The sequence below is a fragment of the Ochotona princeps genome, chromosome X, assembly GCF_030435755.1.
Source record: "Ochotona princeps isolate mOchPri1 chromosome X, mOchPri1.hap1, whole genome shotgun sequence".
Taxonomy (NCBI): domain Eukaryota; kingdom Metazoa; phylum Chordata; class Mammalia; order Lagomorpha; family Ochotonidae; genus Ochotona; species Ochotona princeps.
This window is the reverse complement of record NC_080865.1, coordinates 88,874,571-88,889,616: the sequence shown is the minus strand read 5'-3', so window position 1 is coordinate 88,889,616 and position 15,046 is coordinate 88,874,571. Positions and strand designations below refer to the sequence as shown.

Below are 15,046 nucleotides of genomic sequence, written 5' to 3'. Positions count from 1 at the left end.
GGGGAGATCAGATAGTGAGCAGCTTTGATGGTTACTAAGAAGACAGGGATACATGGAATGGGGCAAAGACAGAGCTTTTCCCTCCTGATCAGATAGATCTAAGAGGTCAGAGGCCAGAGCCAAAGATGGGGAGAGAGGGAGGGACAGGCAGAGCACAAAACACATTGTATGAGCAAGTACTGTGCGCCAGAGACTGGGCAAAGTGTTTTACATGCATTTCTTATTTAATTTCCCTAGCAAGAAGTCTTTTTTTTTACTTAAATTTTTTTAATGAAAAGGCATATTCATAGAGAAAAGGAGACCAAGATCTTCCATCTGCTGGTTCCTTTCCCAAATGGCCACAATGGCCAGAGCTGAGCTGATTCAAAACCAGAAGCCAGGAGTTTCTCCCGGGTCTCCCATGTGGGTGCAGGGTCCTAAAGCTTTGGTCCATGCTCCACTGCTTTCCCAGTCCACAAGCAGGGCACTGGATGGGAAGTGAAGCAGCCAGGACACAAACTGGTACCCATATGGGATGCCTGTACTGCAGGCAGATGGTTGGCCTACTGAGCCACTGTGCCAGGCCAGCTTTGATGTTTTCATGTATTGCCACTGCTAAATCAAAACACTTGAGTCTGAGTAGTTGAAAAATAATGAAATGTCATTTCTCTCATAGATCTAAACATGGAAGTTGAAGATCAAGGAGTCAGCAGATTAGGTGTCTCGCGGGGGCTTCAAGATGGCCCCATGAATAACAGCTGCTAACTCTGGAGAGGGCCAGCACTATGTCCTCACATGGCAGAAGAGGTGAAAAGTAAGAAAAGGCCCTAGGGTGCTTTCCTCAACATTGTTATAGGGACAGTAATCCACGTAATCACTTCCCCAGAGACTCCTGCTCTTAATGCCCCGGGGACCCTCGTGCCACATAAGAATTATGGAGAGACACATCTATGTCCAAACTATTTTACCAAATAAGGTAGGCATCATTTTTAGCATCATTTAACAAAGCAAGAAACTGAGCAGTGGAGAGGCTGAATAACTTGCCCAAAGTCACAAAGCTACCCAATGGGATTGAGGGAACAGGGCTACAATGCAGATGTTTGAAACTCCAATAGTGAGCGTAAAATCTAACAAACAGAGACAAAAGTGGGCATTTCATATGATGTTGAAATGGATGGGCACCTGTAAGGAATTCTGAATGAGCACCCAGGGTTTCATCCCCGGCCACAGGGGCCTTGATTTCAGGGCTGATCAACTCTTTGCTCAGATGACTGCAGCCCCACAGAGCCTGGCCTTAAGAAATGAAAGTGTTTCAGCACATTTATACAGAGCGCAAAGTCGTTAAGTGTGACAATGGCCTGAGAATGGGGGAAGACTGAGAATGGGGGAAGATGATATCTTGGATCTGGGACTAGAAAAAAGAACACAATTTGGTTAAGAGGATAGAATGATCAGATTAAAAACAGATTCTCACAAGTGTTCAGTTCTTTAAATCTTGCTCTGCACTGATGTCTTCAATCTACTGTTGCCTAGCTTTGGTTTGGATTGGTTTGCTTTTGTGTGTTTTTGTTTTGTTTTGTTTTTCTTTTACATCAGTGCATTTGGAAAACAGGGTAATGTGGGGAAAGTACAGAAAGCTAATGAATGAGTGCTTTAAGCTAAGGCTATGGAATAGAACTTTCCAGAATGATTGATAGTCTCTATTCTGTGTTGTCCAATACAATAGCCACTAGCCACAGGTGGTTACTTGCTGAGCAAGTGAAAATGGCCAATATAACTGAAGAATTGAACCTGTAACTTCATTTGAAATGCAATCAGTAGTTACTAGACAAAAAAGCACTGCTCCGACCACTGGTAGGTACGCACATCCATACCCTGCCAAAAGTGCGATGAAGTACGAAGGCGCCTGTGGTACCTAAGCAGGGGCGCTTAGGAGAGCGTGCCTGGCTTGCTCCACCAAGAGCTGGGAATGCTGAGTTTCCTTAGGGAGTCTTCAGATTTGCACAGAACCTTCAGGTACACAGATGATCATTTCCATAAGATCCCATCACTTCAGATGTTGATAACCAGGCCCCACAGTGGATGAGGGTGGAGATCAGAGGCCAGATCTTTCTCCTCCAGGCTGGAGTGCTTTCCAGGGGCAGCGGCAGAGGAGGGATTACCGGCTCATGCATGAAGAGGGTGCTTTGCTTCATATGCCTTTTTTCCTACTGGACCAATCATGGCACATGGAGCTACAGACTACCAATGAGAACCCTTCCATGCTTGTGATGGATGCAATGGGAAGATTCCTGAAAGTTCCAGCCTTATGTTCAAAATTACAGACTGAGCACCAACCTTGTTCCAGTCACTGTAGTAAGTGTGGGAATATAACTGAACAAAGCCAAGATTCTTCTCTTGTTCAGGTGGTAATCCTGGCAGAGGGAGACTGATGATAATATGCAGGGCATGGACTGCATTTCTGTATTTTTAAATATATCACGACCTCTCATCTTTGATGGCACACAAAAATACCACTAGGGGCATGTTTTGTGTAAATCTGGACTTGCAATGCAAACAAACCGCCTGCCTTGGTAGAAGGTGGGAACACACCTATCAACAGATTCTTTTTCACATGTGTGGAGTGCCACCTATGTGCAGAGTGTGATATTAGGGACTTTGGAGAGAGCCGGAAGAATACGGCTGGCTCCATTCTGAGGGGTGTCCTGGTGAGACATGGTGGCATCCCCTTTGCTTAGGAGTGACCAGGCTGTGGAAGATGCTAACATAGTCTGGGAAGGCAAACGACTTCAGCACGCGTTTATGAAGGGGAATTCCAAGTCCACGCACATGGCACTGCGGCCCGGCCTGTGTGGAGTTGAATAAATGGTCTCCCTCTTGTAATGGTGGCAAACTGGAAAGGGGAGAACTGGAGAGGCACCATAGGAGGTGCCATCGTCTGTCCCAGAAACAAGGAAGCCAAGGGAAGCCTGGCTCTGGGTGAGCAGGATTTGAGGCAGCTACTGAGAATGAATTCTGGCGTGGTGGTGGTGGGGTGGCCATTCTAACTAGAGGCTGCCTCCCTGGTGGTAGGTGGAGAAGCGAGGGTGCTGCACAATTATCCAAGCACTTGGGCACAAGACTAGGAGGTCACCCCTACTCTGTTCAAACTCAGTTGGAGATGCAAAAGATAGGAGGAGCAGTGTGTGTGTGTGTGTGTGTGTGTGTTGTAGGGCTGGATGGGTTTGGAGGTAGGGGGTTCTTGAAAACCTTTACAGGGGAAGGAGCCGGATCAGGGTCAGAGGTGGAGGGGTGAATGGGGGCGTGGTCAGAGGGGGCAGCTCAAATCCAACGCCCAGGTTTTCTGACAGCTGTTAAGAGAGCCAGCTGAGAAAGGGTTAAGCATGCCCCCAACCACTGCCCCAAAATGCTTCCTGTGTTTGAAATAGTTCAGGTCTCTGCAAACCCTCTGGCCCAGGGCCAGGCGGGTATTGTCCGGGGAGTCACTGTGCGCGGCAGCCTTTGTTGTGGGGGGCCACCTCGGGGTTCCCGCTCACGCCCTGGCTGGGGCTGCAGAGTGTGTGTGCCGGGATGGGAGTTGGAGTGGGGGACGGCGCTGCACACTCGCTCCCCCTCCCTCTCCCTCTTCCTGCCCCCGCCTCCAGGCCTCCCGATGACCACATGACCAAATGGGCTCACAGCCAAGCCACTGGCTACAAAATGCAACCTCTGGAGTGAGCAGGGAGCTTTCTCGCTGGCAGCCTGAGCCACGGGCACTTGGAGCCGCAGCGGAGCAGCCAGCCTCTTAGAAAAAGAACAGCTTCGCGGCGCTGCCGGGTGCCTGAGGAGACCGAGGCTGCAACGGCCAGCGACCGCAGCGGACCGCAGAGCCAGCAGCGCGGCCCGGGAGCCACGCGAACTCGCGCCCCACGCGCCTGCCGCGGCGCGCGCCTTCCAGTGTCTTCGGGCGCAGCTTCCTCTCCACCCTCCCGCTAGCTGTTCGGGGCCGCGGCGGCCCGAGGAGCAGCATGAATCTGCGGCTGTGCGTGCAGGCGCTCCTGCTGCTCTGGCTCTCCTTGACCGCGGTGTGTGGAGGTGAGTGAGCGGCCAACCGCCGGTCGCTCCGCGCTCCCTCGCCGCTCGTCCCGGCTGCAAGCAGCCGGCGCGCTGCCCTCCTCTGCCCTTTGCGGGCCGGCCTCCCGGGGAGCCCGGCGCGAGCGCTGCAGCAGCAGCCACGCGCCGGCCACGCCGGGAGGCCCACTGACAGGGCGCCCCGGACGCGGGGTCGGCCAGCTGCACCGACAGCTTGCAAGGCGGGAGAGGTGGCTGCGGGTGGGAGGTAGGGGAGAAGCGCAGCTCAGCCCAGAACATCACCTGCCTGGGCTGCTCACTCCACACACTCCGTGCTCCTACTGAGCGCAGTTCCAGAGCCAGGGGCTTGTGTCCTGCTTCTCCTGTCCCACGTGGTGGTGGGGGTGGGGGTTGTGCAACGTTCCCCTTCGTGGGTCAGTGGAGGGAAGTGAGCTGAGCTGGGTGGGCTGGGCCCCCACATTGAGGGTCTTTTGGCTCTGAGGGGTAGTGGCCACCTGCAGGTCCCGTAGCTTGGCCGCCCGCAGGGGTGAGCATGCCAGCTTGCAGACGTGACACTTGCTGCATAGGCAGGAGCGCTGGCGGCAGGGAGCCCAACTGTTGCTCCCCAAGCGGGCTTGGGAGCTGAGGCAGCTCCGGTCCCCATCCCAGATGTGAGCTAGTCTCTGTTTCTAGGGACCTCAAGGCCCTGGAAGCGCCTCTCCCTGCTTCTGCCCAGGACACCAGCCCTCCCCTACAACCTCCTTCCTTGGTGGGCGCGAGGGTCTTGTTTCTTCCATATCTGGGCTGCAGCCTCTCCACTGCCCCAGGCATGAGCGTGCTTCATCCTGGTCCTGCTGGGTCCGATGACCTGATACCTGCATTTCTGCCCCCAATACACCCATACCTGACAAATACCTGGCACTGGTCCTCATGTGCCCACCCCATGGCTGGTCACCTCCCATAAACTAGCAGCTCCACTCCAGACTTACCTCCCTGTGTCCACGTCTCTGGGGGCTGTCAGCTCCCACCTGCAGCTGCTACGGTCCTGTGACCTGGCTGTCACTGCTGCCTGCCCAGTGCCACATAAAGGCAAGGCCAAATACAGGTGGACTAATGCCAGTGGCAGGGATAGAGGGGCAGGGAGCTGGCAGGAGAGGGCAGGGTGGCAGGGTTCCTAGAGGAAGGGCACAGGCCCCTACTTGGTCCCAGCTCCTTCAGGACGGCAGAATAACTTGGCGGCTCAGGAACCTCAGAGGGGCCCAGGCAGCTCTGCTTGCCTCTTGTGCTAGGCAAGCCTCCTTCCTCTGCTCCTGGGAGCATCGCCTGGCTTCCCAGCAAGGCTCATGGCTTGACTCTGCTGCCTCCTGCCCGCAGGTGGCTATTCAAGTGCTTACTCTCTTTTAGACCTGAGCACTGAGTAGACCACCTCTGGGGAAGGAAGGGATGGGCTTTCTCTCCAGGAGCTCCTGCTGGGCACCCAGTGGCTAGCAGGAGCCAACACACGTGAATGTGAAATGACTGCAGGGCGTGAGCTCCAGGAGCCACCATCCAGGATAGCTGGCAAGAAGAGACTCACCAGATCGCACTGCAGGCAAATCACTCAAGGTGAAGCCTTCAGCGAGGAAAGAGTGGGTGCAAAGAAGTTGTCCCTGAGGGAGCCAAGCTTGCATCTGCACACTTCATCCTCCCCCAGAGGCTACTCAGAAGACCCTTGGTCAACAGGCCACCTCTTGACTCCTTTTGGAGATGGGCTATTGGAGCAGTGATGGTAAAGAGGAGAGCTCCGTATGAGGGAGTGCAAGTTGATCTGACCCAGACCCTGCTTCTCCTCGCTTTAACCCACCCTTCATGGTTAGGTCATCTCCAGACCTGACTTGTGTAAACTCATTGCCCTGTACATTTGGCTCAAACTTAGCACTGGAAACTTTCACGGCTCCCATTTCTATTATCCCTTTGGCTTCTCCTAGAGCCATGCATGCAGGTGGCCGTACTCCCCCCACCTCCTGGTCCAGCTAAACATGCCCTTCTCCTGTTGCCTCCTATCCTGTGTTAGAAACAGGGACCCTTATGGAGCTGCATTATGGTGCAGTGGGTTAAATCTCTGCTTAGAATGGCTGCTTCCTAAATCAGGGTGTTGGCTCAAGTCCCAGGCACTCAGTTTCTGGTCCAGCTTCCTGCTAATGCATCTGGAGTTAGGAGGAGCGGAGGATGATGGTGCACCTGTATAGGAGACTCAATAGAGCTGACTGTTGCAAGCATTTAGAGAGTGATCCAGTGGATGGATGGGAGACCTCTTCCTCTCTCTCTCCTTTCCTCCCTCTCTCCCTCTCTCTGTAGCCCTGGCTTTCAGGTGCATGACAACAAAATAAGGCCATAAAAGGAAGAAACAGGAGGCCCCTTGGCCCGGACTTGCCTGCTGTCCCCAGCCAGAGTCCTCAGGCCGGGCTGCAGGCATGCTTCCTCCTGTCCCCACACTCTGTCCTGCTCTGGAATGTCCACTCCCACGCGCCTCCTGCCACTGCCTTCTGACCTGGGATACACTTTGCTCTTCTGAGGCTGCTGGGCCAGTGCCAAGTGTTCCTTGGTCTATGTCTGAAGGCCTCTCTCTTCTTCGCCTCCTGCCTGCTCCAGTTCGAGGGAAGCTTGCAGTCACAGTGGCAGTGAGGGAGGAGCACTTACAAAGTGTCCCCAGTCTGAGGTTCTAAGCAAGCCTAACCGTCCACATGGTAACCTGAGCCAGGCCTCTCCGGGCAGAGGAGTGAGGCAAGTGACAGGGAGGGCCAGGCTGCCAAGGCATGGAGCATCTGAGGGCAACAGACCTGGCACTGGAAGACAACCCAAGGCCCCGGAGAAGGTGACAGGTTAAGGGACTGGACAGACAATGGAAAGGAGCCCCATGCTACAGACACACAGGGCTATAGGACAGGGGTTGGGTGCAGCCACAGAGGTCCCTATCCTCACAAGGCAGGCCAGACCACGTGAGGAACAGCAGGTGCTTCATTCCTGGTAAGGCTGGTGTGTTCCTGAGCAGTTGTGCCTACCTTAGGGTCTTTAGGGATTCGCTCCCTTGCAACAGCCAAGGACATGGCACAAAATATTCTGCGGAGCTGAGGGTGGGAAGGGGAATCCTATAGAGCCAGGGCCTCTGCAGCGATGGGAAGCCAGAGCATCCCAGGTAACCTGCTAAGCTGCGTCAATGCAGGAGTAGGAAGCAGGTGGCTAAGGAGCTCAGCCAGCCAGCAGATGCCCGAAGCTTTCCAGCAATCAGGAGGAGAGTGGGCCTCCAGCCGATGCAGTGTAAGAGGCCTAAGGCTTCAGGCTGGCTGAGGGCTCAGTTGCTTTGGGGTGGTCCTTCCTGTGGGTTTAGAATTTGGGGCATCTTCTTGGCATCTTCCTTCCCCCTCCTGGCTCTGGGCCTGCCTCTGGGTCCTTTCCCACTAGCATCCCCTTCCCAGCTGGCACAGACACCGGTACAGGTGCTAAGCACAGGAAGAGGACCCACTCCCCATCTTGGCACCTGCTGGGCCTCTGGGTGCAATGGCCTGTGCTCTTGGCCCACCTGCAGGAGTTGAAGGCCTGCCTGTGAGAACCAAGGCTTCTGTGGGGTTGTTCCCCTGTGCATTGCCACAGCCTCGGAGCATTCCTTCTTACCTGAGTGTGTTGCTTCCATGGACACTCCATCAGCTTCCTTCATACGCACCTGCAGTAGGTAGGCCGAGCCTTGAGGGGACCCCTAAACTCAGAGCAGAAACCACAGTAGCTGGTGTGTGTGGTGTGTGTGTGTGTCGGGGGCTTGGTAAAGGTCATCCTGTCACCCCCCTGTCCCTGAAGATGGCTCTGGGACAGTCACACAGAAAACAGTCCCCTTTGTCACAATCACACCTACTGCTCCTAAGTGCTAATGTGATTTTGATCTCATTCTTGGAAGTGACAAGGATAGTGAGTTGACTCAGTAACCCCCTTGAGTATGAGCATAGCTATATGGTTTCATTTACTGAATGATCCTGGTAACTGGCCACTTCCTAATGGACCAGAGAGTTTCTTGTGGGGTTTTTCTCTGTGTGCCTGGATGTGAGTCAGGGAGAAAAAGCAGCCGTCCTGGGAGCCATAAGGACAACCCTCACCCACTTTTGGCTCTTAAGGAGGCCGAATGCCTGGAAATTGTGTGTGCAAGTGGAGGAGGCATCTAAGGGCGGAGGAGTCCAGGCGGGAATCCGAGTGTGAGGATGTGGGGAGGTAGGGGAGAGGAGGGGAAGGAAGGGCCACCAGGGGGAGCCAGCTGGGGGCGAGCTGCCAACAAAAGCTGGATGGAAACTGTGAGCTGGTGGTGATTGCTGTATGAATGGCAGTGGGACTCATGTGCTTGCCGTGGAGAGAACTGAGGGCAGCTTCCCAGAGCCATCTCCTCCACCCAGGCTGCCTGCCTTGGGAGCCCAGGTCCCCATGTGCCAGCTGCACCAGTGTGGCTGCAGAGCAGACTGCATGCAGGAGAACTGGCGCGTGTGCCCAAGCAAACACAGCACCACTTGGACTCCATTGTCAGGGCTCAGGCTGGCATGAGGAGCCCGAGAGCAGAGCAGAGGCCAACTGGGCTTGGAACAGAAGGCGCTTACCTCATGCATGGCACAGGGCTTTGTGACTGGGCAGTAGGAAGAGCTTGGGCACAGGTTGTGAGGGACTCATTGCAATAGCCTCCCCCGACTCCCCACCCTACCCTGCCACCTCCTGGGCGCAGATGTGCTGTTCCAAGTGATCAAGTTCATTCATTCATCTACTCATTCATGTCCTGTGCTATTTTTCAGCCTCTGAGTCTGGCAAGTGCAGTGGGACACGCCCCCTAGCCACACCCACCGGGAGAGCTTGGTTGCAAAAGTGAGCCCCAGAGCTGCTCCAGGGAAGGGGGAGATATGCAAGCTTCAGTGCTCCAAAGTGGGTCACCCTGTAATGGAAGAGTACAATGGCCTGATGGTCAAGGTTAACTTTAGTCTACCAGGGCCAGCATTATGATGTAGCAGGGAAAGCTGAGTCCGGGCTGCCCCACTTCTCATCCAGCTCCCTCCTTGTGGCCTGGGAAAACAGTAGAGGATGGCCTTGGGACCCTGAACCCATGTGGGAGACCAGGAAGAGACTCCTGGCTCCTAGCTTCTGATTGGCTCAGCTCTGGCCATCACAGCTATCTAGGGACTGAACTATCAGATCAAAGCTTCTCTTTCTCTCTCCCCTCTCTGTAACTCTGCTTTTCAAATAAATAAATAAATAACTCGCTAAGAAAAAATACTACAGCCAAGAATAAAAGAGAAGGGAAAACTACAGCTCATGGGACTGTGTATGGGGGTCTTTGTGATGGCATGAGGTCAGAATGTTTGACTTATGCTGCTTGCAGGGATGCCATGGGGTCATGTGTGCTGCACTGCAGCCCGGAGTACAGGCACAAACCCTAAAGTGCGCCCCCCCCCCAAATCAGAAAGAACTTATTTAAGCCTGTCACAACATGAATTAGCTGCAGAAAGGATAGAAAATCATGATGCATACATTGAAGATTTTTCATCACCATCCAAAAGAAACGCAAAGAAAAGCTCTGAGGAGCGCCCCCTGCTGGAGAGACTACCTTTCCTGGGGTCTGAGGTTTCCAGATTTGGGGGGGGGGGGCGCTTTGCAACCCACCCCTATCAATTTTCATCAGCTTTCCTCCTAACTGGCTTTCTTCTTCCCACAGGGCCCCTGGTGCAGCCTCCTGATGGGAAAGACCTAGAAGAAGGCAATATTCGCTACTTGGTGCAGCTCAAGGGGTCCAGGAAAGGACCAGGGCCCTGGCAGGGAAGTCGCAGGAAGTTCCGTCGCCAGCGGCCACGCCTCTCGCATAAGGGCCCCATGCCTTTTTGAAGCAGGTACTGCAGCCCTTGGCCAGTGGGCAGGCTCCAACGTGCTGAGGGAGGGATAGCTGGGAAGCTGGTGATCCCGTGACCTTGTCGCTTATCACTAGCCGGACTATATCCATCAAGCCGTCCCCGCACCACACACACACACACACACACACAGCCTTAGAGCTGCCAAGCACCCAACTTGTGGAGTGCCCATGTGGCCCCTGCATTATGTAGAAGTGGACATGGATGCCCACAAAGAGGCTGGACACTTGGGCTCATCTCCTGATTCTCTAAGAGTAAAGAGCCAGCTCTTCTCCATTGCCTTCTGGGAGTTGGACAGGCTGGCTAACTGGAGAGTTCTGAAAGTCCTTGATGACTTGCTGGGCCTTGATGACCAGTAGGAGAGGGGGTGGTTGGGGTGCTTAGGGTATGTCTGTGTATGTTTAACATGGACCTCACCTTATCCAGGAGTGAGGGAAATGAGGCAGAAACCCACAGGGATACCAGGCAGAAAGGGAGGTGGGGCAGTGTGACTGCAGTTGTCCGGAGTTGGGGGGCAGGGATGAAAGCTGCCTCCTCCTCTTGCGTGAGACAGAGGGTGTGTCATACAAGTGATGTCTTCATCTCTCCTTTTTCTCTTTAGGACTGAAGGCGCCCCCAAGGGCCTGCCCCCCCGCAGTCCACTCCACAAATCAGCCTGCTTCTCTGGAGCCCTCACACCCATTCAGCTATTGTCTTGCACTTGTTCTAGCTGCTGATGGTCCTGACCTTCGCACTTTCCAGCCGCCTGCAGTGGTGTGGTCCCAGCCCTCGTTCTGATGATTCCAGTTCTCTTGCAAGGATCCGTGGAGGCCACCTTCCCGGCCCCTGCCTGGACTGACTTCGGAGACCCAGCCCTGGGCCTCCCCCTCTGCTCTCCGTGGCCCTCTGAGTGGCTCTAGTCCTACCTCACCCACCTCGGGGACCCAATTCGCATACTTAGCCCTTCCTTAATCACCTCTGGCCTGGTGGCTGCCAGGAAATGCTCCCTCAAGCAATCAATGGGATTCCCATAATGACACCAGCCTCTGCACAGGAACACACAGAGGTGCAATGAAGAGACTCCGATCACAGGGGCTGAGTGTTGACACACAGACAACAGGGTGCACTGGGGACGCCACATGGGGACTGGTGCTCTGGAGATGGTGGTTGGCCTCCTTGGGGACCTTCCCTGACCCTTGGGGTGGTAGCTCAGGTAAGAAGAGGGGAAGAGGAAAGGCCACTGTCACTGCTCACACCTTGTTGTGTCTCCTAATACTCACTTCTAAGTCTCTCCCCCATCCCACCCTCCCAGCTAAATTCAAGTTCTGGGACACTGGTTCTGCCCTGGCTCTAAACCCTTCCCACAGAGGTAAGAACGAAGCAAGAGGATTGTTTTGCCAAAAATTATAGACTGTCAGAGCTGAAAAGACCCTTAGCAATCACTTAGCTCAGCTTCCAGTATTGTGTGGATGCTTACAAATACAGAGCTAGTGACCTGCTCAGGGGCTCCGCAGAGGCAAGAATGAGGACCAGGTCTCCCAACCCGCCCCCTCTTTATGATGCCCTCTTTCCTCTCAATGATATCTTCCCAACACAATGAAGTGCCTTTTTTCAGGGCTTGGTGCTGGGGGCTAGTTAGGAAGAGTAGGGAGAGGCAAGCTGGCTCCTCACAGCCCCATCAAGGGGACAAAGCCATCCTCTGCCGCTGGCCTTCCCTGCTGCCCCACACTACCAGCACTGCCCAACTCAGGCCCTGCTAGTTTAGACTTGAGCTCAGTTACCTTTCCTTCCTGTTGATGGGAGAAGAAGGGAAGGAGCTCAGGCAGAGCAGACAGAAGGGTGGGAAGAAGGACAGGAAGGAAGGAGGGAGGAGAGAGAGGAGCACGTGATGGGGGGGCGTTCTTGCCCTTTGCCAGAACAGGCTTCCTTCTCCGGGTGGGACTGGGGCTGCCAGAAGGGAGAAAGGGGAGGGCAGAAGCCAGGTCCCCCTCACCCATTGTGTGAGAGGGCAACTCCCCCACCCCAGAGCACCTCAATAATCCCAGTGTTTGTCTGCCTTTCCCCAAGTCCTTTACCTGTGCTGCTGCTGATGCTGCTGCCGCTGCCACCACCTCCAGGCCTATCCTGGGGAGCTGACCTGGTCACCCTGACGACTCAGGGTGGAAGGGTGCTCAGTGTCCAGAAAGACTGTTCTGTCGCTGACTCCTTACCAGGGCCCTGGCCCTTCCTTCTCTTCCTCCTCCTTTCTTCACCTGCTGCCTGCATAAGCTGCAGCCCTGCTCAGTTGCCGTGGGGAAGGGGAGAAAAGGGGGATATCAGGTTGAGAAGGTTGGGAGATACAGGCCGGAGGAGGATAGCGGGAGGGCAGGGTGGGGTGTGTAGGGGGGGTGAGTGCTGCCTTATTTAAAATGATTGTGTTTGATTCTTATGCTAATTTATACAAAGAGATGAAGGCCTTTTGCGTTAAGAAAGTGTCCTCTCCCCATAATTGTGTTCACTGTGTTTGTAAAGATTGTTCTGTGTAAATATATCTTTATAATAAAGAGTTAAAAGCTGCCAATTCACGCTTACTTTTGGAGGTCATGTTCAGGACCATGGCTGTCCCTGTACCTGCACACAGCATATATCATGTACCTGCTTCTCAAATCAGTTCTAGGCCAGCTAGTCACAACGCAATTAGCCGCAAGCTCACAAAAGGAATTTCGGGGCTTAATGACCAGTATACATAAAGTGCAGCCCACTTTTAAGTTGTTTAGCATTTCTATGGTTGTCCAATTTGGGGGGAGGGTGTGCAGTGTGGTTTAAAGGATTTTTCCAAAGCAATGTCTTTAAGACCCTGCTGACTAAAGATGGGATGTCTACTAAAGATTATTTTGTAGCCTTGGTGGGTGTCTTCTCTTTTATCTACTTTCAGAACACTTTCAGGACTTCCTAGCCAGTTTGCCCTCTCTGGAGAAATGTTTTGTTTTCAGCAATAAGTACCTTTGGTAAGGAATTGTATGTATCACTTTATGTCTCATGAAATCGAGTTGCTTTGATAAATGAGATAGCCTGAAAAATAAAATGCAAAGAGTTCACCACGATTCTGCCCCATCTGTCTTACTTCTTCATGCTGGTTGTCAAAATGCCAATATCTTGGGGAATGGAAAGGAACATTGGCTACATGCTAATTTGGTTAATAAACCCATTAGGTGTACACAGGCATACACACTGCAGAGCAAAGTGGGTGCCTTCGATCAGTCTTGCGGTGAATTCTGTAGATTGGACAAATATTTAGTCCTGGACATACACAGTCTTAAAGGCGCTTCAGACGCTTCAGACAAACTTACTCGAAAGACATAAAACTGCTCAATAGGAATGAAAATACAAAAAGTCAGCTGCAAGCCTACAAGGCAGTTTTGTCATTGACTGGTTGCAACAAATTGTGACACAGTGATTTAAAAAATACACCACATTGGACATGCCTCTTAGGAAAATCAGTGCAAACTGCCTTATTTTCAAACTACTAGTTTGATTTTTAGGCAAAGTGGTCATCAGAGGGACCAGCTTTAAGCAGACATTTTGGGTGGGCTGGCTTTATTCTGATTGGTCTGTTATCCCCCTGATAACCCCCAAAGCTCTCATTTCATATGAAGCCAAGGGGCTGATGGGATCAGAGCAACAATATGGACCCATAAGTGTGCAGGCCTGGAACAGTGTAGAGCTCTTGAAAAGAGAGAAACTCATGGGATCACCCTAACGACTGCTGATGAGAAACCAGAAAAAGAGGGGAAGCAACTTGTGCCAAATCTCACAGCTAGCTAGTAACTGGTGTAAAATTTGTTCTTTAGATTCTAGAATTCAGTTCTTTCCACAGTACTGTGGAATGGTCATCCAGTTAGAGAGATGCACCACTGCAGAGCGCATTGGTATTCAGTGTGAAGTACCACAGAAAAGTGAGAGTGCAAGACATTTGATTGGTCAGTGGGCACTGGTGGGAGCAATGAGAATGAATGGAAATGGAACAGTGACCCAGCTGGCCCTGGAAAAGGTCTAGGAGCATTTCTTTCAATTGGGCTGTGGAATGGGCAGAGATGATAGGCAGTGGAGGTGGGAACCAGACACGAAGGCACCTTCATTCGCACCCAACTGGATCCTACTGGATGGTTACCAGTCTGATGTCCTTGGAGCATAAAAAGAGGGAAAGGAAAATTGGGGGCTTTCTAGGAAGATAATTAGACCCAGAACCACAATAAGGTGGGACGTGTGGTTTTGCCATCCTTTGCAGTTATGTTGACTTGGCCCAGTGAATAGTAGGGGGTCACTTTGGCAAGCCACAGAGTTTTAGAGCCAAGAGAAAGCAGTCCACTTCCATGATGGTTTCTGGACAGGGGGTCGTGAACAGAGAGGTTGAAGGGCAGGGGCCCAGAGGAGCCGAGAAAACAACATCACTTTGAATCTATCCGGAAATTCAGCAGCCTCTGAAATGACTGAGATTAGGAGAAGCAAACAGACCCAGACCACACACAGCTTCTCAGACCCCCGGGTGCTGTGTCAAATGAGCCAGAGCCACTTTGAAGCCTAACATTTTGGACTCTCTCATGAGCCTTGGCTGTGTTGGTACCCCCTGATGGCACCATCAATTAGGGCTGTGTCTCTCTTGGCCGCCATAGAGCGAAGCAGGAGGCCTGGTGTGAACTGTCTTCTGTCATTGCTGAGCAGAAGAGGCCATCAATCTGCCCCTTCATTTCTATACCCCAGAAGGGCTGCTCACTCAGCCAACATTTCTCTGGAACCCACCCCCTTCTCCTCCCCTGTGGGCCTCCTGGGACAAGCCAGTTCTCCCCTAGGGAGTGGCCAGTGCTTACAGAGGGAGTTGGCTAAGGGACTCCCCTTGCTGCTGCCTTGGACTTCTGCCAAAGGCCAGAGCCACATCCAGGATACTTCCTGACACATATCAGATCGGGGATCAGCCAGCACTTTCTGCAAAGAGCCAGGGAGGCTTTTTTTTTTCTTTTGCCTCTGTAGGCCAGATGGACTCTGTCTCAACTACTCAGCTTGGCCATTGTCAAGCTCAAGCAGCCATAGGCAATATGTCTACCAATGGAGATGGCTATGATCCAGTGACACTGTATTTATAAAAATAGGTGGCG

At 53.0% G+C, this 15,046-nt stretch overlaps 1 protein-coding gene across 1 annotated transcript; it reads left to right on the top strand.

The window, feature by feature from the left end:
* Nucleotides 1-3,823: 3,823 nt before the first annotated feature.
* APLN (apelin) lies at nucleotides 3,824-11,241 on the top strand. The gene is made up of 3 exons (XM_004587685.2): nucleotides 3,824-4,053; nucleotides 9,746-9,917; nucleotides 10,537-11,241. The coding sequence occupies exons 1-2, from the start codon at nucleotides 3,987-3,989 to the stop codon at nucleotides 9,910-9,912; spliced, it is 234 nt and encodes a 77-aa protein (XP_004587742.2). The 5' UTR covers nucleotides 3,824-3,986; the 3' UTR covers nucleotides 9,913-9,917; nucleotides 10,537-11,241.
* The last annotated feature ends 3,805 nt before the right edge of the window (nucleotides 11,242-15,046 follow it).